The sequence below is a fragment of the Protopterus annectens genome, chromosome 3.part0 (assembly GCF_019279795.1).
Source record: "Protopterus annectens isolate FY-2018-M chromosome 3.part0, PAN1.0, whole genome shotgun sequence".
Classification (NCBI taxonomy): domain Eukaryota; kingdom Metazoa; phylum Chordata; order Ceratodontiformes; family Protopteridae; genus Protopterus; species Protopterus annectens.
In genome coordinates this window covers 542,060,567-542,085,856 of record NC_056731.1, presented here as the reverse complement: position 1 = coordinate 542,085,856, position 25,290 = coordinate 542,060,567, and the positions used below count along the sequence as shown (strand labels likewise).

At 39.3% G+C, this 25,290-nt stretch overlaps 1 protein-coding gene across 20 annotated transcripts in view; it reads right to left on the bottom strand.

Moving 5' to 3' along the window:
• The window catches only part of CLASP2 (cytoplasmic linker associated protein 2), a 7,203,062-nt gene that overhangs the window by 659,694 nt on the left and 6,518,078 nt on the right, over nucleotides 1-25,290 (bottom strand). For all 20 annotated transcript variants that reach the window (XM_044064956.1, XM_044064947.1, XM_044064955.1 and 17 more), the window contains one exon: nucleotides 2,233-2,429. In XM_044064956.1, coding sequence (XP_043920891.1) covers nucleotides 2,233-2,429 — 197 coding nt within the window. The remainder of the gene's footprint in view (nucleotides 1-2,232; nucleotides 2,430-25,290) is intronic.

Below are 25,290 nucleotides of genomic sequence, written 5' to 3'. Positions count from 1 at the left end.
TTCTACAGCAGTAGTATCCTGTATGAAATATATCTGTCTATCCAAACCATTCTGTTAATGTTGCAGAACAGGTACAGATCCCTAGACTATGTATTTCTGATGACATCATTTACAATGTCTATATGAGCAGGGGGCTCTGAAGTCACTAATACATCCAATACAATAATTCTCAGACAATCCAAATTGCATCATGAAGACTGTGGTTTGCATCGCACCCAAAAAAAAAAGAGCAAGGTCTAATCATGAACCCTACAATGCATGCTCAAATTTGGAGGCTAAGTCAGTAACTTTCGGGGTCCTCTTCAGGAGCATTTATGACAGTTTATTTTACTTTGACTCTCTTAACCAGGGTATACACTGATCACATAGACAGCGCAGTGGTGCAGCGGTAGCATTGTCGTCTCACAGCAAGATGTTCTCCGGTTCGATTCTCGGCTGGGGTGCCTTCTGTGTGGAGTCTGCATGTCCTCCCTGTGTTCGTGTGAGTTTCCTCTGGGTGCTCCGGTTTCCTCCCACGTTACAAAGACATGCATCTGGTGCCTTTCTCCCTGGGCCTCCGCTGAAAACTGGCTTCATTCCAAGTCAGACTTTCCCATTTAACAAATGTTAAATAAATAAATAAATACATTTGTATCTGACTCTAAGCCAGGGGTAAACCCCAAAGATACATAACATTATATACAGAGTGAATGACAAAATGCAGTATATACATACATTATATACAAAATTAATACCACAGTTTGTTTAGTTATTGTCTTTATACCCTTAAATCAACTATATTATATACAGAGTGAATGACAAAACACAACATATACATACATTACATACAGAGTGGAAATTGAATTGTCATGCTGAAAGAATCACAAAAGTAGAGTCACAGCAAGGTATGTAAAGGGAAGAAGGGTATGAATAGATTAAGTTACATGACTACACAGACAGCAGTTGCATTTTCCTGGAGCCATGAAATGTGCTTTTATTTCTGATTGGAAAAATGGGTAAGACGAATGATCCTTAAGAAAACATGGGAGAGATTCCAACAATTTGAAACCAAGTACTGGGAAAATATGGTCTGTGCATGAACTATCCTGTGAAGCCTAGCTCTGGGTGGGAGTGGGGGTTGCAGAAAAGGACATTCATTTTTAATATTTCTAAGGCTGTAATTTGGTGCATCTCTGAATAGTGTGGAGGCTAATGGTGTAAGATGTCATGCTTGACAAGTTTAAATAGTTGACAGGCAAGTACAACTATATAAGCTTATAATAATATTACTTATAGAGTACCATCAATTACTATCACTCCAGTAAAAGTTTATCTAAAAATTGATTCAATGAGAACTCCTTCCAATTTATGGTGATACGTAGGTACTGCATCCATGGGAGTGGCCACAGAATGGCCACCATTAGAGAGACCTATATTGTGATATATAGTACTTCATATGAGTTGCACAAGGCTGATCTTTTCAGCATTTCTGCATTTTTGCTGTAGATTTCCAACCCTCAGTACTGAGAACACTGAGGGCTCTTGCTGGCACCAGTTAATATTTCTGAGAAGCAATACAAGATTACTAGTGCAACATGAAAAAATCGGACAGCAAAATAAGGGAAAGAGACTATAATAATACAGACCACAGTGTTTTATGTATAATCAGCAGATTTGCATTTTGCAGTACATTTGTCATACGTCACTAGAATGGAAAGTTTGACGGACGTACCTCTCAACCTCTTAGTGAAACAATTCTGTCCAAAGCCTAAAATAATGGAGGGACAAAGGCCCTAAACAGGGACAGGTTTAAATACTTATAAACTGCAAGAATACATATAAATTTTCTGAAGAACAGGGGGTCTGAAATTCAAATGTATGTCATTATTTGGCGACTTCAGTCTTCTGTAATTTGCCAGAAAACCACATATTTCACGAGGAATAGACTAACAAAATGAGTTAAAATCCTGGATATTCTGTGAAAAACTGGACAGCTGAGAGGTATGGCAATGGCCAACTGCAAAGCTTGGGTAAACAAGAGAAAATACCTTATAGAATACTGAAAGCCTCCTGCTAAAATGCCTTTGACTTAACTTAAACATACTACTGTATGTTAGCTTACATCTGCTTCCGTAATGCATTCAGCTGTCATATGAATAATGTATGTACAAGAAAAAATAATTCAGCTACATGTTAAAGCATACCAAAGATAAATATACTAACAGCACAAAATAACTAATAAAATAAAAATACCTCTTTGTCACCAAGAGTTTCTAATAGCAGCAGCAAAATAGTTTTAAAGTGCACATCCCATACGCCGATTGAGTCCTCTCGTGTTAGGGTTAGGAGTTCATACAAGGCAGATTTTCTCTCTTCCACTCTCTCATTGTGATTAGAAAGCTCCTTTAATAAATCCGCAACTAAATCAGTCTGGTCCTGTGAAACATCTTCTGAAAAACAAAAAGAAAATATATTGTGATAAGGCTAAATAGATGAAAAGCTTCTCAGAGAATCTGTTTGATTTCAAAAACACTAAACTCTTTTTAAAGTTTTTTTTCTTTGTTTTTTAACTTAACTCTTGCTCGGAGAGCACTCACAAGGCATGATCCTGAGCAGACGTGCACACACATATGCACATATTTAAATTAACAATTTCATAATCAGTTTTTAACCCAGCAATCTAAGCAAGTAACAGCATCTCCAAATGCTCATTACCTACGAGCACTACGGCCTTAACTCACACATCTTTAGCCACAGAAAGCTATGGCAGCTATCCCTACAGGCACACAATAGCAGGAGTTAGGTTCCATTGGAGTATCCTGTGGGTTTTACCTTTTAAATATATACCCAAGCAGGCTGCTATGCATGTGCAACTCACACATGCACAGTCACAACACTGTCAGGTTCAGGCTAGGAAAAACACTTCTGACAACAGCTACACATCTTTCTGGATTCAACAATGAAAGTGACACTGCCCAAGTAGTCTACAACTCCTCCCTGAGAAAGGGAAACCTGTCCACTGTCACTCAGTCTCTTTTCTCCAACAGGCCCTTCAACAGAATGAATGTTTGCTGAGCCCTGGTCATTAACAGTACAGTGGGAACAAAATTCATGTATCAGGAAGCCTGCTCACTCACATAAGTCTATTAAAACTAAGAGCTAGTTCACAAAAATACAAATAGGTACTGACACCTCCAACAAAAAGACTGAACAACATAATGGTTAGACAGAGTTTAGCTTTACCCCATATAAACAGTCTATACACTATCTTTTATAAAACAAAACAAAATAAACAAAGCAAGATACCAAAAAAAACACATGCAAGGACCACAAGAGAGAGAACTTTAATAACTCTAGTGCCGCGGCAAAAAACAGCCTTCAATGAGTAATACATTGAAAACACATACCCCCTTTTTTATATCAAACCCAATTAAACAATTAAGCAATAAAAAACACATCTAAATAAATATTTTCCAGTTATAGTCCAAATTATGACCCGAAGGGGGTAAAGTATTAAATTTCAAGATAAAAAATGTTTCTTTATACAAAAGTTTTCTTTTAAGCACATTTTCAGAACAAAAAAAATCAAACAAAACTTTTTTTTTAAATAGTAGCTTTCAAGGCCCTAGGTTCAGAATTATGAAACTTTGTAAAATGCTAGGCAACAGGACGTTCTAATTTAGCCTAATATTCCTAACATGCTCCTGAAATCTTAACTTAAACTTTCTCTTACTCTCACCAATATACACCAAATTACAAGAACACCGAAGAACATAACAGTTTAAAAAGGTATCCCATTTAACTTAAACTTTCTCTTACTCTCACCAATATACACCAAATTACAAGGACACTATAAAGCATAAATAATGCCTTCTGTATTACAATTATAAAAATCAACAGCTTGAAAAGGTATCCCATTTAGATTATCAAATGTTCTAACAATAGCTTGACATACACAACAAAAACCACAGGGGTAAGTTCCCATTAGAACAGGAGGAGGAGGAATAAATAGGAAAAAATAGTTATGAACTAAAATATCTTTCAAATTCCTCCGTCTGTAAGAAATACCAGGAAGGGAACATAACACCCCAAGCAAATCCCTAAATTTTAACAAACACTGCCAATAATATTTAACCAAAGTCACCACTTCTGAACTCAAAACACTAAGTAATCACAAAATATATTTTCCTGTGTTCATTAAAATTATCAGACCTGCAAGGAAATATGCCATCCCTTACAATTCTGCTTCTACCCAAAAAAAAACTCTACATAACTTTGCAAATAGCAGATTCTACTAACTCTCTATTATAACCTGTAGAATAAAACATGGAGCACATCCTATGGACTTCTTCAAAAAAAACTCTATCATTGTTGCAAAGCCTCCTTAACTGGATGCATTCACCATAAGGGAGGGCAGCTAAAGTATGCAGAGGATGGCAACTACGGCCATCCAAAAACTGTCCCCATTCAAAAATTGTTATATGTACTGAAGTTATTAGTTCATTTCTTGAGATCAACAGCAAACTACCATCCAAAAAAAAAACAATCTGTCTCCTAACCTGTAGGCCATCAAACAAAAAAACAAAACAAAACAATTGTGTTGTAACTCATTATAAAACAACTGAACCAAATTACAACTCCCCTTACAAATAAAAATTAAATAATCAATAAAATGATCTTATTTTACAACAAAATGCTTACAAAAATCATTACCATTACCAAACTGGCATACATAGGGGCAAAATATGCCCCCATGGCTGTCCTCTGTACTTGATGATACAACCAATCACTGAAAACAAAAAAAATTGTTAGTCAAACAAAAACTAAAAAGTTCCAAAATATAACTGGAAAGGGGAATATCTCCAAGAAAATATTTCACAGCCTACAACCCTGTATTATGTTGAAAACTAGTGTACAAATTACAAACATCCACATCAACAAAAAACATATCAGACCATTCTGCATTAGATATGTGTTTCAAAAAAATCACTTGTATTGCTAATATAAGATGGAAGTTTTAATACATATGGTAACAAAAATTCATGTAAGAAAAGCCCTATACTAGCCAAAAATATTTACAGGCCGACACAGTAGGTCTACCCAGAGGGTTGGAGGCATTTTTATGTATTTTGGGGAGACATTAAAAAACTGCAAGTTCACTATCAGATACCATAAACTTGGTATCTAAATCAGTACGGGAAAAATAACCCAATCTAAAACCCTTTGCTAAGAGAGCAACAGAATTAATCATGAAAAAGCACTGGATACCACATCTCCACCAAATGTCACACAGTTTAATGAGCACCATACAAAGAAAGCACAAAGTCAGCACAAACAAAAAACATTAACGCTCCTGTAATATCCACACGTTTTCGTCCAAACACTTCATCAGATGTAAAAGCTAGAACAGACAAAGTTGATTTAAATTCTCTAACAACCAATAAGGTGACCACAGGCGATGAATAAATTAATAGATTCAAAAACAAGCTTAAAAAATGTTAACCATCTAGGCACTAAAATGCATATGTTACTAAATAAAATATGCATTCAAAATATTTGTTAAAAGTTTTTTTTGTATGTATAACCCCTTAAAGTCCATGACTATTTCCTGTTAAAAAACCAATGTAGCGAATAACTACATAAAAATAAAAAATGTAAAAATGTATAAATATAACAAATATACTTGCTATTAAAATACTGTTTCTGCCTTAAGTATAATAAATAAATAACATATATATACTGGAATACCTGAATATAAGTACATAATAATGATGTTGAAATGTGTACCTAGTACTCATAATTTGGCTGCTCTAAGCTTAAGTACAGGTTTCAATGACACCATGTCATTTAAACCAGGACTCTTAGTGGCTTCTAAAATTAACTGCCAATATAACTCCCTGTACTCAAGCCTAGTTTCCCAAAGACCACCCCTTGGGTCAATACTGACTACCTCTATTACAAAAAATCTAAAGTTAGCTTTTGTGCAATTCTGAGAGTGCTTAAACAAGGCACGTCTCATTGTTTTTTCTAATGTTATAATCATGTTCGTAAATCCTTTGTTTGAGCTTTCTCTCAGTCTTGCCAATAAAGAACGAACTACATTGTCCACATGTTGCCAAATAAACCAAACCACTTGTTTCACAATTGGCATACTCTCTAGTTTTGATATATATTTCCCTACTTGTCAAATAAAATTCCTCCCCAGTGTAGACAACCCTACACTGACTACATCTTCCAGATTTAAATGCGCCTCTTTTGTTGTTGGAAAAAGCATCCTTAAAATTTTGTCCGGATGCTCCTTCAAAAGTATTTTTTATATTTTTTCCCTTTTTGCATATATATCTCAAGGGTTGTTTAAAAAGGATGTACAAATCCGACAGTCTAGCAAATTTGTTCCATTCTTGATCTATGATGTTTCTAACTAAACCACTCTCTCCATCATAAGTTAAAATCAAAGCAAAGCCAAACCAGGATCATCTTTAGCACTAACCGTGGTCAGTGGACCAACTGTTTCATCAGACCCTAATATTGGTGCAAAACGTGTACCTCTACCCTCACTGACTTCCCTGTACATATCCAAAAGTAAATTATCTGGGTAGCCTCTTACCCTAAACATATCCATGATATGTGTACATTCATTGTGGAAATCAATGTCACATGAGGTCATCCTGCATGCGCTGACCAATTGCCCTTTTACCACCCCTCTGGATTTAGGATATTATGTGGCCAGTGACCTAACTTTGGAACAACACGTGTCCACTGTTGTTAGAAAGTCCTTCTATACTGCACAGCTTATAAACAAAGCAATTGTGTCTAGACTTAGGGATGTTATTATTTCCCTTTACTCAGCCCTCATTAGGGCAGTCATTGAATATAATGTTCCCTTTAGCAAGTACCAGTCCAGACAGAAGCAACAACTGGAGCACCCACAGAAATACCTTAATAAAAGTTTACAAGGCCTAAACAACATATCCTACAGGGACTGACTCAAAGCCCTGTCACTATCTTCTGTACCCTATAGCCTGCTGACCTGTGTCTGGCATACAAGACATGCTTTGACCCAATACTGCAAATTAGCAAGTGAAATGGCATCAGAAATACTCGCTATAGGAATCTAAACCTCTTCTGCAACATCAAAAAAAAATAAATAAATTTGGAGGGAAAGGTATATCTCACAGAGGATACTGCTGCAATGGAAATGACTCCGCATCCACACAAAAAGTTATTCAAGCACAGCTTGGCTCTACGGATGGGGCACAGAAAATTTACTCCAGGACTGCCACCTATACTAATAATGGACAGAGGCAGCTCCTAAACCCACGCATGTTTCACTTTAAATTATCAATGATGTGATCACAGTTATTTTTATTGGGGGGAATTATATAATTATTGACCACCGGATGGATAAGCCTAATTTCTAGCCAAATGGGATTGGTTAATGTCAGCACAAAAAGGGAAATTGGCTAGGCTTAAAATGGCCTACAAGGACAGCCTAGTACTAGCCTATGAACCTATAAAATGCATAAAAAGGCACTTAATAGAGCAATTACTCATAACTGTAGGCTTCACAGAAGTCATAATCAATTTGGAAAGATGGATAAAAGTTAACATGAAGATATGCAGTAAAGTTTGCACATATATGAACAGGTTAAAACTGAAATGCCTGTAGAAACAGCTGAGTTGCAAAATGTGAAAGCATACCAAATGGCAAACTGAACAAAAAAATGAAGTTACGTACTCACCATAATGTTCCATCTGTGTTATCCACTTTCATTTTTCCTCAGCTGATGCATTTCGAATATGATGCCTCGGTCCAACTCAGGCTTTGAAAACAGAGACAGCAGCTACCTAAATTCCAGGCTGGACTCAGGAAAGGATATTCCTGAGCACCACTGAACCAAATTATGCTCTACCTCCGGAGACCAGATCCAATTTTATGAGTAATAAAGTATGGGGAGTAGCACAAGTTGCTGTTGTGCATATTATCATCCATGGACATTCTGGATTGCAATACTGAATAGGTGGCCATGGATCTAGTTGAATGGGCCTGTAACAGTTTTGGTAGAGTAATGCCCAATTAGTTATAAACAAATTAAATACAATCAATTAGCCACTTAGATATTCTAACTTTTTGCAAGTGTTTTTTTCCAATTATATTTGTGAATGAAACAAACTGGTCAGTTTTTCTAATATATTTTGTTCTATGTAGGTAAAAACATAATTGTCTGTGGACATCCAATAAATGCAACATGTATTCTGCTTTGTTAGCAAATTTAGAAAAATACACTGGTAAATTAATGGACTGATTGATATTAGATTCTGACACTACCTTAGGAAGAAAGGATGTATTAGTCTGTAACATAACCCTATCCTTGCGAAAAATCGAGTATGGTGGTTTAGAGGAGAAGGCTTGAATCTCAGAAATTTGTCTAGCAGAGGTAACAGCTATCAGAAAAACTGTATTCTAAGAAAGGTACTTAAGGTCACAGGTAGCAACTGATTCGAAGGGGGATTGAATAAGAGTCTGCAGTACCAGATTCACATCCCATGGGGGAGTAGGGTCTTTAAAAGGGGGTTTAAGAAAAAGAGTGCCTTTGAAGAAGGCTTTGCTCAATTTATGAGATGTGACAGAAGAACCATAAAAATCAATGTGAAAATTTGATATCGCTGCTAACTGAACTTTAATGGTAGATGCACTAGCTCTTTCTTTAAAAAGATGTGTCAACAATTCAAGGATGCTATGCATTAGCGCTCACAAAGGTTCAATATTACTTTAATGAGCCCAGTAAACAAACCTCTTCCATTTGCTGAAATAGAATTTTTTGGTAGAAGGTTTATGGGAAGATAAAAGCATTTGACAGACAGGTGATGACAGAATAGGTTGTCTGACTATTAATGGAACTGGAGAAGCCAGGTAGTCAGTCTGAGGTTGACTATGTCTGGACGAATCATACTTGTTGAGACAGGAGTTCTGGAGTTGGATCCAGAATCCAAGGTTGTTGAAGCAAGTGACGCCAAAAGTAGGGGAACCAAATCTGTTGAGGCCAGAAGGGTGCAATGAGGATGACTTTGCTCTGCAACGTGGCAGAATCCTGAATTAATGGAATGGGTGAATAAGCATAGAGTAGACCAGGGGACCAATCATGAAGTGGAGCATCCCACGGGGATTCCCCCTGCGTAGGAAGTAGGGTAAAGTACCTGCTGCATTTGTAGTTTGGGGGGAGCAAATAGATCACAGCAAGGCTGGCCCAACTGACAGAAAATCAATTCCATTTCATCATTGTTGAGGGACCATTCATGAGGCAGAAGAACGTACCTGCTCAGTTTGTCTGCTATCACATTGGATCTCCCCAGAATGCGAGCTGCTATGAGCAAGAGGTTAGATGAGACTGCCCAAAGGCATGCTCTGACAGCTTCTCAACAAAACACAGAGGGCAGGATCCAGTCCCTCCTTGTTTGTTGATGTACCAAACTACAGGCGCATAGTCTGTATGAACAGCAATTGTCCCTGTAAGGAGAGCATCCAGGAAGGCCTGCAGCACTAAGGGCACTGCTCTCATCTCTAGGACATTTATACGCAAGTTGGCCTCTTTGGTAGACCAACTGCCTTGGACTGTTTTCCCCAGAACATACCCCCCTACCCCAACTGGGAAGTGTCCACAGTCACTGTGGCCTTGGGCTGAGGGAGAAATTAATGGATGACCTTGCAGAACCTGACCTGATGGAATCCACCCATCTGAGATCTCTTACACGTCTGACTGATTCTTATTTATGCTAACATGCTCTGGTGAAAAACCAACCACTGTATTGCTAAAATCTATTAAAGACTTTTCATATGAAATTTGGCTAAAGATATTAAGATTATTGCCGGTGACACTGATCCTAGAGCTTGAAGGACCAAGCAGGCTGAAATCCTGGTGCTGCAAATTATTTTTCTGACCTGTAACCTGATGGTCTGTACTCTATCGAGAGAGGAAGAGAAGCCATCATTGGCTTTGTGTTGAAAACTGCTCCTATGAATTCCAAATTTTGAGTTGGTTGTAGACGAGATTTGTTGTGATTTATAGTTATCCCCAGATGAGAGCAAATGTGGAGTACCTGATCTCTTGCCCTTATTAGCAGATGCCTGGTCGGGGCGGTAATGAGCCAGTCGTCTAGATATGAAAACACCCAGAATCCTTGCAGTCTCAAGTGAGCTGCTACTACTGTCATACATATGGTAAACACCTTGGTGAGAACAAAGGGCAGAGCTCTGAACTGGTAAGGACTGTGTCCCAGCCGGATATGTAAATACCTGCTAGATTGTCTATTCATCTTTATGTGATAGTACACATCCTGAAGGTCTGTGACGACCGTGCCCTGGCCCAGCAATCAAGGAACTTCAATCCTCACCACTAACACCAGATATAACAAACTATATATATATATATATATATATATATATATATATATATATATATATATATATAACTCATATATGAGGAAAGGATAACAAATACACACAGTAAAGTGCAATTTCCCTTAAGAGCACAAAGAGATCACAGTCAGTCTGGGGCTGGTCGCTCCCTTGCTCTCCAGGTCCCCAATAAGATTCCCCACTGGCACAGCTATAGGGTCCAGATCTCAGACAGCTGGGCAAGAAAAAATCTCCAGCACCCTCTCTGTCCAACCAGTGCTTAGTGTCCCTGCCCAAGTAGCTGACATACACACACTTTGAGATAAGTTTATACAACCACACAGACACTCCTGGGGAAGGCTGGTACAGGTTCTCCAGCTGTGCCCCTTTTACCCAGCTAATATTTATCAGCTACTCAAAGGCCCTTAAAAGGGTGCCCAACTATTACTGTGCAATATTACTATCCAATTGGTAGTGTAACCCAGGGCTAAATCTATTAGAGTGGCTTTGTACAGTTTTACCAAAGGCATGCAAGTAATGAGCTTAAATTATCTCTACACAAAACAGCCACAGTTAAAAGGTTTTAAAATATTTAATAATAAATAATAAAAACACAAGACAATACGTCTTACTATACAGTGCTAGTCAAGAGTTCAGAGATCACACAGAAATACTTAAAATAAATCAGTAGTACAGTTCAGACATCACAGAAAAACACTTAGTCTAATTTTTCTAGTTCCTAGCTATTTCTAAAAGAAAACACAATCCAAAATTAGGCACTGGAGCCAGCAGTTCCAACACACAAGTGATTTAATGTTCAAACATAGAAAAAGGAACACACATCCACAAATAACATAAACGCTGATAAAAACACTTTCCCCTTACGTTTTCGTCTCATAGAAATTCATCAGATGGGCAAAAACATCATAGTTACCAAGTTAAATAACTTTTCCTGTTTGAATAGACCAATGAAATCAGTGATTCAATTAGTTACCAAGATACAGAGAGAGTGGATTCTAAACTGCATGTGACAGTCTTACTAGTCCAGCACTATCTGGCGGACAAATAATAAAATACATGAAAATGTATATAAAATCAAGAATTCACTTAAATAAACCAGGATAAAATAACGTGAATATACATAAAAAATGTAAAAATATCACAAATTTGCAGACCTGAGCTTGAGTACAGGTTTTAAAGACACCATATCATTAAGTCCTGAATTGTCGCAAGCATCCAGGACTAATTGCCAATGTAGTTCCCTGTATTCGAGTCTGGTCTCCCATGGCCCACCCCTAGGGTCTATACGGACCACCTCTATCACGAAAAATTGATACTCTGCTTTTGGACATGCCTAAAGATGTCTGTACAGGGCGTTATCATTTTTCTTCCTTAAATCATAAGGGTGTTCATACATTCTTTGTTTTAATAACCTCCTTTCTGTCTTACCCACATAGGAGGAGTCACATGACCTACCCAAAACAATATATACCACTCCTGTGATATTACAATTTGTATACCCTCTAACAGTTATATAATTGTTTCTACATTTTAAATATAACATGTCCTCAGTCCGTATGTACTTACATTGGGTACAACTTCCACATTTGTGTGCACCTTTTTTGTTACTAATGAGAGTTCTGAAATTGTTCTAATGGGAACCTCCTTCCAAAATATTTTTGATATTTCATCCTTTTTTGTACGCACATTTAAGTGGCTTGTCAGATATACAATTTAAATCTGATAAGGCTGCAAATTTTTTCCACTCATGTCTATATCTTGTTTGACCAAATTTGTTTCACCATCATATGTGATAGTCAAAGCAGATTGGTAAGACACCCCTTCTATCTTCGTACCTAGCCTTGCATAATCAGAGGGGTGATTTTTACCCAAAATAGGGGCAAACCTAGACTCTCTACCATCCATGACTTCTGTTAATACATCATTCAAAAGTGTTGGAGGGTACCCTCTGGCTTTGAACATTTCTACTATAAAATCACATTCTCTTTTAAAATCCTGGTCATCAGATGTCATTCTGCTAGCCCGGACCAATTGATCTTTTATTACTCCTCTTTTTTGGTGTGGGGGGTGGGCACTTGCATAGTGAAGATAAGAATTCAAGAATGTCTGCTTTCTATGTATTTTAGATTTGAAACCATTGTCCACCCTTCGAATGTTAACATCAAGGTAATTTACCTCACTATTGTTAAGCTGATATGTAAATTTTAGGAACTTAGTACTCTTAGAAATGTATTCAAAGAATTCGAAAAAATGATCATCAGTACCAGTCAAAAAATACAGATGTCATCTAAAAAATGCCCGTACAGGTTCCAATATTGCTTAAATTCAAAGGTGAACACACATTTGTTTTCCCAATATAGGAGAATAATATTGGCATAGGTAGGGGCACAGCGTGCCCCCACTGCCACACCCTTCAATTGTTTATAGTATTCTCCCTGAAAGAAAATAAAATTATTCTTAAGGACTAGGTCCATTAAAATTAGACAAGTGTAAAATACACCAAAGGGAATCCCCACAATCGGCCATGAATTCCTCAAATCAAGCAAGTCCCACATCATGTGGAATACACGTGAACAAATCCACTACATCAAGTGCAATGAAATTACTTGTGTTGGATTGTTGTTCATTGCTTATGCGTCTTAAAAAAAACCATGAATCCTTGAGAATATTCTTATTTTTGAAAACTGTGTTTTTTAGATTATAATCTATATATTTTGCCAAAGGAAAGGTGCAGTTACTGATCCTTCCACAGAGACAATAGGCCTAAACGGTGAGTCAGTAACACTTTTGTGGACCTTGGGTATGCCAAAGATACCCAAAGACGTTTTTTAGAGGACATCTGTATTTTCTGGACTGGTACTGATAATCATTTTTTCGAATTCCTTGAATACATTTCCAAGACAATTAAGTTCCTAAAATTTACATATCAGCTTAACAATAGTGAGTTAAAGTACCTTGATGTTAACATTCAAAGGGTGGACAATAGTTTCAAATCTAAAATACATAGAAAGCAGACATTCTCGAATTCTTATCTTCACTATGCGAGTGCTCACCCCCCACACCAAAAAAGAGGGGTAATAAAAGGTCAACTGGTCCGGGCTAGCAGAATGACATCTGATGACCAGGATTTTAAAAGAGAATGCGATTTTATAGTAGAAATGGTCAAAGTTATAGGGTACCCTCCAACACTTTTGAATGATGTATTAACAGAAGTCATGGATGGTAGAGAGTCTAGCTTTGCCCCTATTTAGGGTAAAAATCAACCCTCTGATTATGCAAGGCTAGGTACAAAGATAGAAGGGGTGTCTTACCAATCTGCTTTGACTATCACATATGATGGTGAAACAAAATTGGTCAAACAAGTTATAGACAAGGAGTGGAAAAATTTTGCAGCCTTATCAGATTTAAATTGTATATTTGACAAGCCACTTAAATGTGTGTACAAAAAAGGATGAAATATCAAAAATATTTTGGAAGGAGGTTCCCATTAGAACAATTTCGGAACTCTCATTAGTAACAAAAAAGGTACACACAAATGTGGAAGTTGTACCCAATGTAAGTACATACGGACTGAGGGCATGTTATATTTAAAATGTAGAAACAAGTATATAACTGTTAGAGGGTATGCAAATTGTAATATCACAGGTGTGGTATATATTGTTTTGTGTGGGGCATGTGACTCCTCCTATGTGGGTAAGACAGAAAGGATGTTAAAACAAAGAATGTATGAACACCTTTATGATTTAAGGAAGAAAAATTATAATAATTCCCTGTACAAACATCTTCAGGCATGTCCAAAAGCAGAGTATCAATTTTTCATGATAGAGGTGGTCCCTACAGACCTCAAGGGTGGGCCATGGGAGACCAGACTCAAATAAAGGGAACTATATTGGCAATTAGTCCTGGATGATTGCAACAATTCAGTACTTAATGATATGGTGTCTTTAAAACCTGTACTCAAGCTCAGGTCTGCAAAATTGCGATATTTTTATATTTTTTATGTATATTTATGTTATTTTATCCTGGTTTATTTATTTAAGTGAATTCTTGATTTTATATACATTTTCATGTGTTTTATTATTTGTCCACCAGATGGTGCTAGACTAGTAAGACTGTCACATGCAGTTTAGAATCCACTCTTTCTGTATCTTGGTAACTAAGTGAATCACTGATTTCATTGGTCTATTCAAACTGGAAAAGTTATTTAACTAGGTAACTATGATGTTTTTGCCCATCTGATGAAGTTCTATGAGACGAAAACGTAAGGGGAAGTGTTTTTATCGGCGTTTATGTTATTTGTGGATGTGTGTGTCTTTTGCTGTGTTTGAACATTAAATCACTTGTGTGTTGGAACTGCTGGTCTCCGGTGCCTAATTTTGGATTACTAGTTACGTTTTGGGCACTTTTACCGCATCTTTGCTGTTTAAACGAAAACACAAGTCTAAGATAACTTACATATGAGCAAGACAGTGCTGATAAGTTGGATAGTCAAGACAAAAATGTTTAATAATCTCTGGTTCTCTCTGTTTAAATTGAAATTGCAGTTCTGATAAACATTACATCATTCTTCACCCTTCTTGGGGTTCCCAGGCCAACAGAAACTGCAACTACATTCTTTTACACCTAGGCAGAAACCAGAGCAATAAAAATACATTTGCATGTTTAAAACTAGCAATCTAACTCTTGGTTAAAACAACAGAAAGAATGTGCTAGCTCAGAGAGAATGACTCCAAATCTTTAACTTCAAAGGACAGACATGAAGTAATTGCAACTTCAAAGAACAGACAACAAATGCTTGACTTAGCTTTCTTTACAGCAGAGGGCAATGTTGCTACATTGTTTTAAGTTCAACATTTCACAGCATATTCTTTCAATTAAGAAAACAAGTCTGTAGTTCAACATTCATAATTACAAATGATATAATTATCTGCAAAATTCTATCTGGCTAGGCTGGCAGCCTTCACAAGGTCTATTAAGCACATCAAGTCATCTTGCAAACAAAAGGGGGAATAGACTGAACTGTGACCATCCAAAACATTGTGTCAAACTGACTTATTCAGGTTGCTGAGATCCAAAAGTGGTCTCCAGTCCCCGGTTTACTTTGGCACTAAAAAGAATGTTGAATAAGTTGTAGATTTTATCTGGTCTGGCAGACCTCCTGGATGACTCTATTTTTTTTCTAGCAGCTTTTGTATTTATACTGCTGCTTCTTTCCTCTGACTGGGTAGAACACTGGGAATTTTTCTTGAGTTCGAGGTGGAGGGGCAAAGAGTATTATATAACCTCTGGAAATAATCCTCTGCACCCAAGTACCTTTTATTATGTCTAGCCAGGCTCTCTGGTGCAGGGATAATCAACCCCTGATTGCATCCAGAGGGGAACAATCGGTCCTCCTTTCAGGAGTGCTGGTAGGGTCTGTCAGAGAAAGAATATCTAGACCCATGGTTTTTGCAGGCCTCCTCTGCTACCGGGTGTCGTCATACATGAGAATTCCCCCCTCTGCCCCAGGAAAACTTTCTACATGTTTGCCCTAGAAAGACTCTGGGACTTCCTGAACCACATCTTTTGACCACCTTATTCATTCCTTGCAAAGGATCTTTGAGGGGGGTCAGAAAACAAAAACCCACTTGCAGAGACGGTCTTTCCATCCTGCTCACACCTGGATAATACATCCTTCACTTTGGGACCTAACAAAAAAGTGCCATCAAAGAGAGCACTGACAAACAAGGACTTGAAGGGCTCTGTAAAATCAAATAAATGGATCTAGGCATGGCTCCTAATGGATATGCTTGAACCCGCTGCCCTTGATGTGCCTTCCGCTGCATGCAAAATAAGCCTGGTGGATGAATTCATGAAGACTGGAGGGTTGCCAACTTAGAAGCCACAAATGATTGGGTCTCAGCAGAAATAGTTCCTGAAAGTAAAGTTGAGTTCTTTAATCAAATCTCTTTGCAATCTAGTAAAATGTGCTAAATAGTTCAGCAACCTCAGGGCAAAGGTCAATGAAGCATAAACACACTTCCCAAACCTGCCCATCACCCTAGACTCCCTGTTTGTGGGATGAAAAGAGGAACTTTGTTCAGCAAGTTTCTTCTTGTTGGCCGCTGCCACAACCATGGCATCCATGGGCACCTCTTTAGCCCAAAACGTCTTACCTTCAGGTGGAGCTAGAATCCTAATCTGGCCTTTTGGATACTGGTTCAACTGCATCAGGCTCCTTCCACGCCTGCCAAGAAACCAAATCAAGGAGCTCATCGGCAGGCAGAGTAACCCAGGAGGTAGACTGGTCAGCTCCAAAGGCTTTCAGAAATACTGACTCCTCAGGTGAAGGGTTGGGTTGCCGGTGGTCCAAACATCTGTTTCAGGATCTCCAAATGCAGATGATCATGGGTACCTTCACCTTCATCAAAGCCTGTCAGGATCTCCAAATGGAGATGATCATGGGTACCTTCACCTTCATCGAAGCCTATATCCCCAGTGAGTGACTCTTGAGAAGAGCCCAAGTGCCTCCTCTTACACTTTCTCTTCCTAAGGACCTACTTGGATCAGTGTTCCAGGGAGGTGTTAGAAGAAACTGTAAAACCCTGTAAGGTACTCTGGAGGTCTCAAGCTGGCTGTTCCTGTGGCATCGAATGATGTGGATCCAAGAGCAGAAACATCTGAGAACTGGACAGGAAATCAAAGGGGGTTGGATCCATCACTCATGTCGAAGCAGAGAAAATGCTCTTCAAAACCTCGAAGGCAGACAGCCCAAGTAAGCGATAAGACCTAGGACCCAAGAAGGCAGGCTTCTGGACCGCTATCTCCGCTCACCCCAAAAGCAATTTCCTGGAGGAGAATGTAGGAGCGGAGTTATCCAGTGCCAAAGCACCAAGGTACAGAGATAGCTCCAAAACCTTCAAAGTCAACTCCAGCTCCTTACATCTGTCAGGGAAGCAAGAGTTTTCTGGATCTGAAGATGTCAGAGCTGGGGCACTCAAAGAGTAAGCTTCGGATTTGATGACAATGTCGCCCTCAGATTCAAGCTTGATGGACACAGAAGACCCGGATCCAGGGACTCTGAAGCAACCAAAGGAATCAGAGAAGGAGTCTGAGGAGGTGGATTGGTCAATGGATGGGCTTCCTGACTCAAAATGGTAGGAGCCGATGAAACACCTGTCTGGATCTGAGCCGAGAGAAACTTCCTCATCATCCAATCCAAGTCTTCTTCGGTCAAACTCCTGGATGAACGAAATGATGCCAGGGAAGATTACTTTGTATGAAATCTTTTTAGAATTGGGGAAGGCAGCCTAGAAGGTACAGGATCAACCGATGGGGAATACTGGGTCTTGGTAAACGACTGGATCATGAGTAGTTGGATCTGACAGTTTGTTAATCAGATAGAATCTGATGACCTCTTTTTCTTCGGATCTGAGGGGGAAGAAGTTTGAGACCTCACTAAATTTGATTTAGTCCTCTTCTTGGAAGGCTCGGAAGATGGAGTCAAGGAAGTAGAAGGAGGGTATGACACCTTGGACTTCAGTTTGGGGGACTAAGCCCCTGCAATAGCTTCTCCAAATGAAGGAGGCAAAATACCTTTCAATATTAATTTATTTTTTCCATCCACTAATGCACATGGATTAAAATTATGGCAGACAGAACAGTATTCCTACAGATTGTGGGAAACCTGTGTCCACACTTCGAACACATATTTAAGCCGCAAGGGCTTTTCTCAGCTATTCTTACAAAAAAGATAAACAGCTATAAAAAGCTTTTTTTAAAGCAGGAAACAGGAAAGAAAAAGAGAGAGGGAGAGATTACCAACAATGATAATGAAGGGTACACTAACGTGTAGAGAAAAAGAGTGAAAAATATACTAACAATGGTATTTACAGATATATGAAAAGCACAGGGGTACGGGAATGATAGAAAAAGGCAATGTATCAGGTTTAAATAGAAAAATGTAACTTATCTGAAGAGTTCTACGATAAAGCTCAAGAACTATGGCAACCACGTATTTCACAAAAAGCGACAAACAAGATCTGAGGTATGTTAGGGGTTGGTAGATTATTGGTAAGGGAGAAGCTTGAGAGCTTTTTGGTTACCACAAGGTTCAGTAACAGTCAAGTAAGATCTCCAAGGATCAGATCTGAAACCAACAGTTGAAGACAGAATGAAAATTGACAACATCAGATGCTTAGGTTTTATTAAGAAGCAATCAGAGTCAAAAGAATGAACAAGAATGGTAACTGAAATGAAGAAAGACCATCATCTATATTAATCTGCACTAAAGAAAATGATTACAAGAGAAAATTACTCAGTGCTTATAGATGAACAGGTGGTATTAAGAAAACTAAATGGCAAGTCCTTTTCAATCCTTTTGGTTTCAGCACAACAGACGTAACTGAAGCATGTGGCACTTCATCAGCAATAGAGATATTCCAAAGAGCTCAGGTGCAAGGGAAATAAAAGTTATGTATTCACCATAACTGCACTGTATTGTCTGTTTTCAGCCTTCCTCAACAGATGGGTCACGGATCCAACTTCAGTCACTTAATCAAACCTAGACTTCATAACTCGATCTTCTCTCCTTACCTATATTCCTCTCTTCTCCTGAATTACCTCAGATCAAGTTTGCCCTCGAGTCAGCCAACTAATGCATGTCAAAGGACATCCAGCCATTAACATATTTTAAATTAAGTTGTATAGCAACTACAGCAGAAACAAAATGAAGGAGAAGAAAGTTGGAATTCATTCAGGAAATATCCCTCACTACATACTAGGAGGTCACATGACAGTTATTTATAAAATAGAAAGGATTCTGGAGTGGAGGTAGTTAAGGATGAAAACAGACAAAAGAGATGCATAGTTATGGTGAGTGCATAACTTTTGTATTTGATGTATATTTCTTCCATTCATCAAACAATGGGACGAGTTCCAGCTAGAGGAACCCTGGAAGGTCCACAATGCAGCTGCACAAATGTCATCCACAGAAGATCTGAACCAAATGGCAGTTGATGTGGTCACAGATCTACTGCAATGCGCCACAGGCACTTTGGGTAATGAGAATATTTTATTATTATAAAGAAAAGAAAAAAGAATCAGTGAGCCATCTAGCTAAGGTTACTTTGGATACTGCTTTGCCCAATTTATCTTTGTAAACAGAAACAAACAATTGGTCTAATTTTCTTCAGTCTTTGGTTCTGCGAATATAGAATGTAAGTTGTCTATGAACATCCAACAAATGCAGCATGCATTCTCTCCTGTTGGAAGAACTTGGAAAGAAAACAGGTAGATTGATGGAGTGGTTGATAGTTGTCTCTGACAGCAACTTCTGTAGAAACAAAGGGTTAACCCGAAGGGATACCGTGTCCTTATGAAAAATCAGATGTAGTTGCGGAGAAGAAAGTGCTTGGAGTTCTGATACTTATCTAGCTGATGTAATGGCAACTAAAAAAATAATTTTCCATGATAACTTTAAGTCTACCTTGGCTGACAGTTCAAAGGTAGGCTGGGTCAAAGTTTGAAGTAGTAATGTTTAATCCCATGGAGGAATGGGGCCCTTAATGGGCGGCCAAAGTAAAAAGGCACCTTTAAGAAAGGCCTTGGATAACCTCAGAGAGGCCAAAGAAGAATTATTTTTACCCAAGTGAAAATCAGAAATGGAAGCAAGTTGGACCTTCATTTTCAGGTAACTATCTCCATTATTGAACATGGAAGGAAATTAAAAACAGCTTAGATAAGTGCTAAAAAGGGGTCTAATTGTCTCTGGAAGGACAACACAGAAAACCTTTTCTATTTGCTCTTATAAATTTTTCTCTTAGAAGCTTTCTGGGATGATGAAAGAATGTGAAGAACTGGGGGAAGAAGCCATCACTGGAGGTGGAGAAACACACAGTCAATTTGAGGGTTCAAATATCCTGGTGAGGTATCCCAAATGGGTGAGACAGCTGTCCTGAGCAGGATCCAATACACAGGAAGGGTGAACTAGGTGAGGCCAAAGGAAGGGAAACCACATTTGCCAAGGCCAGAATGGCACAATGAGGATTACCTTACTCTTCTGCGGATATGCTTTCTGAAGAAACTTAGGAATGAAAAGGGTGGGGGGAAAGTCACACGGGAGACCGGGGTGTCAACTGTGAAACACACAGTTTCTCGGTGACTCCCTTTCTGGCGGGATCAAGGCAAAGTACCTGCTGCACTTGGAAATGAAGGATGAAACAAAGAGGTCACAGCAGGGTTAACCCCACTGGTGAAAAATCATTTTCACAACTAGATTTAAAGACCACTCATTTGGAAGTAAAATGGACCCTGTTCCATTAGTCTGCTAGCATGCTGGACTTCCCTGGAATGTGTGTTGTCAATAGAAAAAGACAGGAATGGGTTGCCCATTGCCACACTCTCACTGCCTCTCCACATAAGGGGTAGGACCAGAATCCCCCGTTTGTTGGTGTATCAGACCACCAAAATCTTGTCTGTCTAAACAGCAACCACACCTAAAGGTAGAACATCTTAAAATGCCTGCAAAGCCAATAGGACTGCTCTCATTTCTAGGATATTGATATGAAGACTGACCACTGTCCTTCCCAAGTAATGCTCCCCATCCTAGTTGTGAGTCATCCATTGACACTGTGGCCTTGGGCGCAGAAGAACAGAAGGACACCCCACAGAAGCTGCTTCTGTGTGAATACATCAGGCTGTGTGTGTTTTGCAAATATTTGTGATTCGAGTAGATACAGTTAGAGGGTGATGCCCTACTGATCACTATACCACAAGGGTCCGTTATAAAACCCTTACATAAAATCTTGCTAAATGTACCAAAACTACTGAGCCTGCCAATGACCTGAGGCGCTATAATATCAGCCTGGTTAAAGGGGAAGAAAGAGACAGAGAATGTGTAAAGCTTGGTTCAGTAAACTGTTTAACCTTGTCTGTAGAAAGCTTGGGATTTGTGTCACCATATCCAGATAAGCACCAATGAATTCCAAGGCAAGAGTAGGGGTAAGCTGAGAGACTTGGTGTAGTTCACTATGATTCCCAGTTGTAGACACAAATGGAGCAAGTAATCCTTGGCCTGAATCAGCAGATGCTTGGTGGAAGCAGAAAGGAGCCAGCTGTCTAGGTAACGGAACACTCAGAATCTGTGCAGTCTCAAGTGAGCTACAACTATCACCATGCTCTCGGTGACCACCCTGGTGGTTGTGGCAAAACCAAAGGTCAGAGCTCTGAACTGACAGAGAATGGCTCCTAGCCAGTATCTCCTAGAGCACCTGTGCATTTTGATAGGATAGTACACATCCTGGAGATCTATGGAGTACATCCAGTTGTCATTCTGCAACAGTGGCAGAATGAACTGAACCGTGACCATCTGGAAGTTCGAGTGTTTTACAAACTGATTCAGCTTGCTGAGATCCAAAACTGTTCTTAGGTCTCATGTCTTCTGTGGCACCAAAAAGAATCTTGAATAATTTCAGGATCCTTGTTGGTCTGGGGAGATCGCTTTGATAACTCTTTTCCCAGCAACTTTTCCATTTCCATGGCTGTTGTCTTCTGAATGGGTGAAATGTCAGGAATTCTCTCAGTCCACTGGGGTGGTAAAAGGAAAAATGGTATATAATAACCTCTGCATTTTATTCTGTGCACCCAATTATTTTTAGTAATGGCTGTCCAGGCTTCTGAGTGCAGAGAGAGGTGGCCCTGACTGCCTCCAGAACACAGCAGCTGGCAACTCTCTAAGGGCACTGAAAGAGCTTCTCAGAAAAAGGACCTCTAAAGCCCTGATGCTGCAAGTCACTTCTGCCACTGGAATGATTGTCTTCCAAAATAATGCCCTCTTTTTCCGCACGAGTCCTAGGAAGACCCTTATATATTTCAGAATGACATCTTTCTGCATCCTCCTCTCTGGTTTCAGAAGAAAGTCCTTTGAGGGGTAGAAAAACATATTTCTATGCCAGATAATGTCTTTCCATTCGCTCCTAGAAAGAATTTCATTCACCTTAGGGCCAAACAAGGTGGATCCATCATACAGAGCATTGATGAATGATGACTTGGAAGGGTCCGTAAAGTCAAAAGATACATCCAAGTATGTAGTCTTGCAGCAGTTGCTCAACCTGCGGTTCTCAAAGCTCCTTCTGGGACATGAGAAATTAACCTCATTGAGGTGTTTGACGGGGACTGGAGGGTGGCTATATGCAAAGAATCTATTCTCTTGTCCTCTACAGACATGGACCTTGACATTGCACTAGAAAACTCCTTGATTAATTTCCTCTGGAATCTCGTAAGGTTTGCCAAATAGTTTAGTGACCTGTGGGTAAAGGTTGTTAATGCATAAACATACTTCCCAAATCTGTCCAATGCCCTGGACTCCCTGTTTGGGGGAAGACAGATGAACTCTGTTCAGCAAGGTCTTTAATGGTGGCCACTGCTACCAACAAAGCATAGACTGGGGGACCTTTATTCCAATGGGCAACATCCTTTGGCACCATGAGATACTTATCAGGACTCTTGGGGATAAACTCTATGACATCCATATCCTTCCAAGCCCAGCGGGAAATGGGTTCTACCCAAGAAGTAGCTGAGCTGGCTCCGAAAGTCACAAGAAACAATGACTCCTCCTGGGAAGGAGGATCATTAGGCCAAACACGCTTCTGTCTTAAAAGTTCAAGGATTTTACAAGAAGTGATAAGGGGGACTCCTCCCCTTCATAAAAATCAGTGTCTTTAGTTAAGGAATCCTGTGAGGAGTTTAAGTCCCCCTTTAACATGAGCGTTCCCAAGGAAGCTCTTTGATGGGAGGCTCCAGGGAGGGCTAATCAGTGCAAGCAAAGTCCTGACAGAGGTCTTTTTCTAGGCTTGACCTGACTGCCTGTTCTGATGGGACAGGATGCAAGAACTCAGGATCCACAGCAGACAGCTAAGGATGGGGTGTACCTGAGGGGGCAAGGGTGTCTTCTCCACAAAGGTGGAAAACGTTCTCTCCACTACATCAAAGGCAGAGGTCATGGGGGAATGGGACACCTTTCGAGGTATTTTCTGCAAGAAAGGTGAGGGTATCCTTGAAGTAACAGACTCCAGACAATATTTAGATCTTGCCTGTGGAGACTTAAGGCTTGCTTTGGGTTGCATCCGATGATTTTGGTAGTGTTGATCTGAAGTGGTAGTAAGATCCAATATTTTTGAGATTGTCTCGGACAGAGCTGAGCCAAAATAGCAAAGAGGACAGTGATGTGAGGAAAGCTTCCTTGACTCTTTAGTTCTGTCAGCTCCATCTAACTTTGTAGACTCTGAAGACTTTTTGGATGAGGAAGGAGCTCCAGATGAAGTAGCAGTAGTAGTGGAGGGCAGTAATCCTTTCAAAATTAACCTACTTTTACACTCAGTTAGAGCCCCATGATTAAATGCAACACAAAAATTACAATCAGTGATAAGACAAGCTGCCCCAAGGCAGTAGACACACTCGGAGTAGGCATCTCAGTTGAACTGATACTAACTCCGAGATCACACAATTTTCAGGGAAAGGAAATTTTCTCCTACTTGGGGACTGTCTCGTACACCTGTCAACCCACTCTCTGCAGCAACTATTTGGTATCTATCTACTGTGTCAGGACACTGTTCATTTGATATAGTGTCCAACACCTATATATATATATATATATATATATATATATATATATATACATACACACACACAAATATATATATATATATATATATATATATATATATATATATACACACACACACACACACACACACACACACACACACACACACACACGTGTGTATATATGGATTCCTATTACAAGAACAAAAATTCACTACTTCGAACTTGTAATAGGAAGCCTCACTTCTGCAAAAGTTCACGTTAATGAAAGTGAACTTTTGTGTAAGTGCACTTCACCAAAAGCACCACAGCACAGTGGAGGATATAAAAAAACAAACTATGTCCTCCACTATGGTGCGATAGTCATGGACCTTAGGGTTAGTGCACGGGTTAGGGTAAGGGGACAGTTAGTAAAGCTATCCCCTTACCCTAACCCATGCCCTAACCCTAAGGTTCGTGACTTTTGCACCATAGTGGAGGACATTGCTATGTCCTTCACTGCGCTGCAGTCATCACGGACCTTAGGGTTAGGGCACTACAATGACCCGTGCCCTAACCCTAAGGTCTGTGAGTACTGCATGGAAGTTCAGTACAACACCCGTTCGTTGTACTGAACTTCGCGTAAGTGCACTTTCGATTACGTGCACTTTCGCTGCAGTGAGCATTCCATGCACTATTTCGAATTAGTGAAAATTCTATCTAGTATATGGAACCCGTATATATATATATATATATATATATATATATATATATATATATATATATATACATTCATATATATATATATATATATATATATATATATATATATATATATACACACACACACACACACACATATATAAATGGGTTCAGTCACCTAGGCAGCGAGACATTTCACTGTGGTACATTTGTTTGGGGATACGTGGCTGAAGTGACATTCAGCTGCAGAAAAATGTGGCTTTTGTGAACTCCCTATGGGCAAAGAGAAGAATGTGGTGCATGTCCACAACTTCAATAACCAAATGCACAGGGGGAAATTATGTTTATGGAACCAAAGGGGCAACACGAAACACCAGGCAGTATTGGCAGGCATCAGCAGCAGACTAGCCAGTGGTCATGTCAGTGGCAGTAAACATGGAGTGCACAAAGGGCACTACCTTTATAATTGGTGCGTGTAGACCACCACCCCCCTCCCTGTGTCTCGGGAGCATTACCTAAAATACATACTAGAACATAAATGTGACTATAGTAGCACCTAGGATTTCCTCTATGTTGTAGCATACTTCTGCATGCCGTAGAGACATAAGCATGGAATGCACACTTAGCACAGC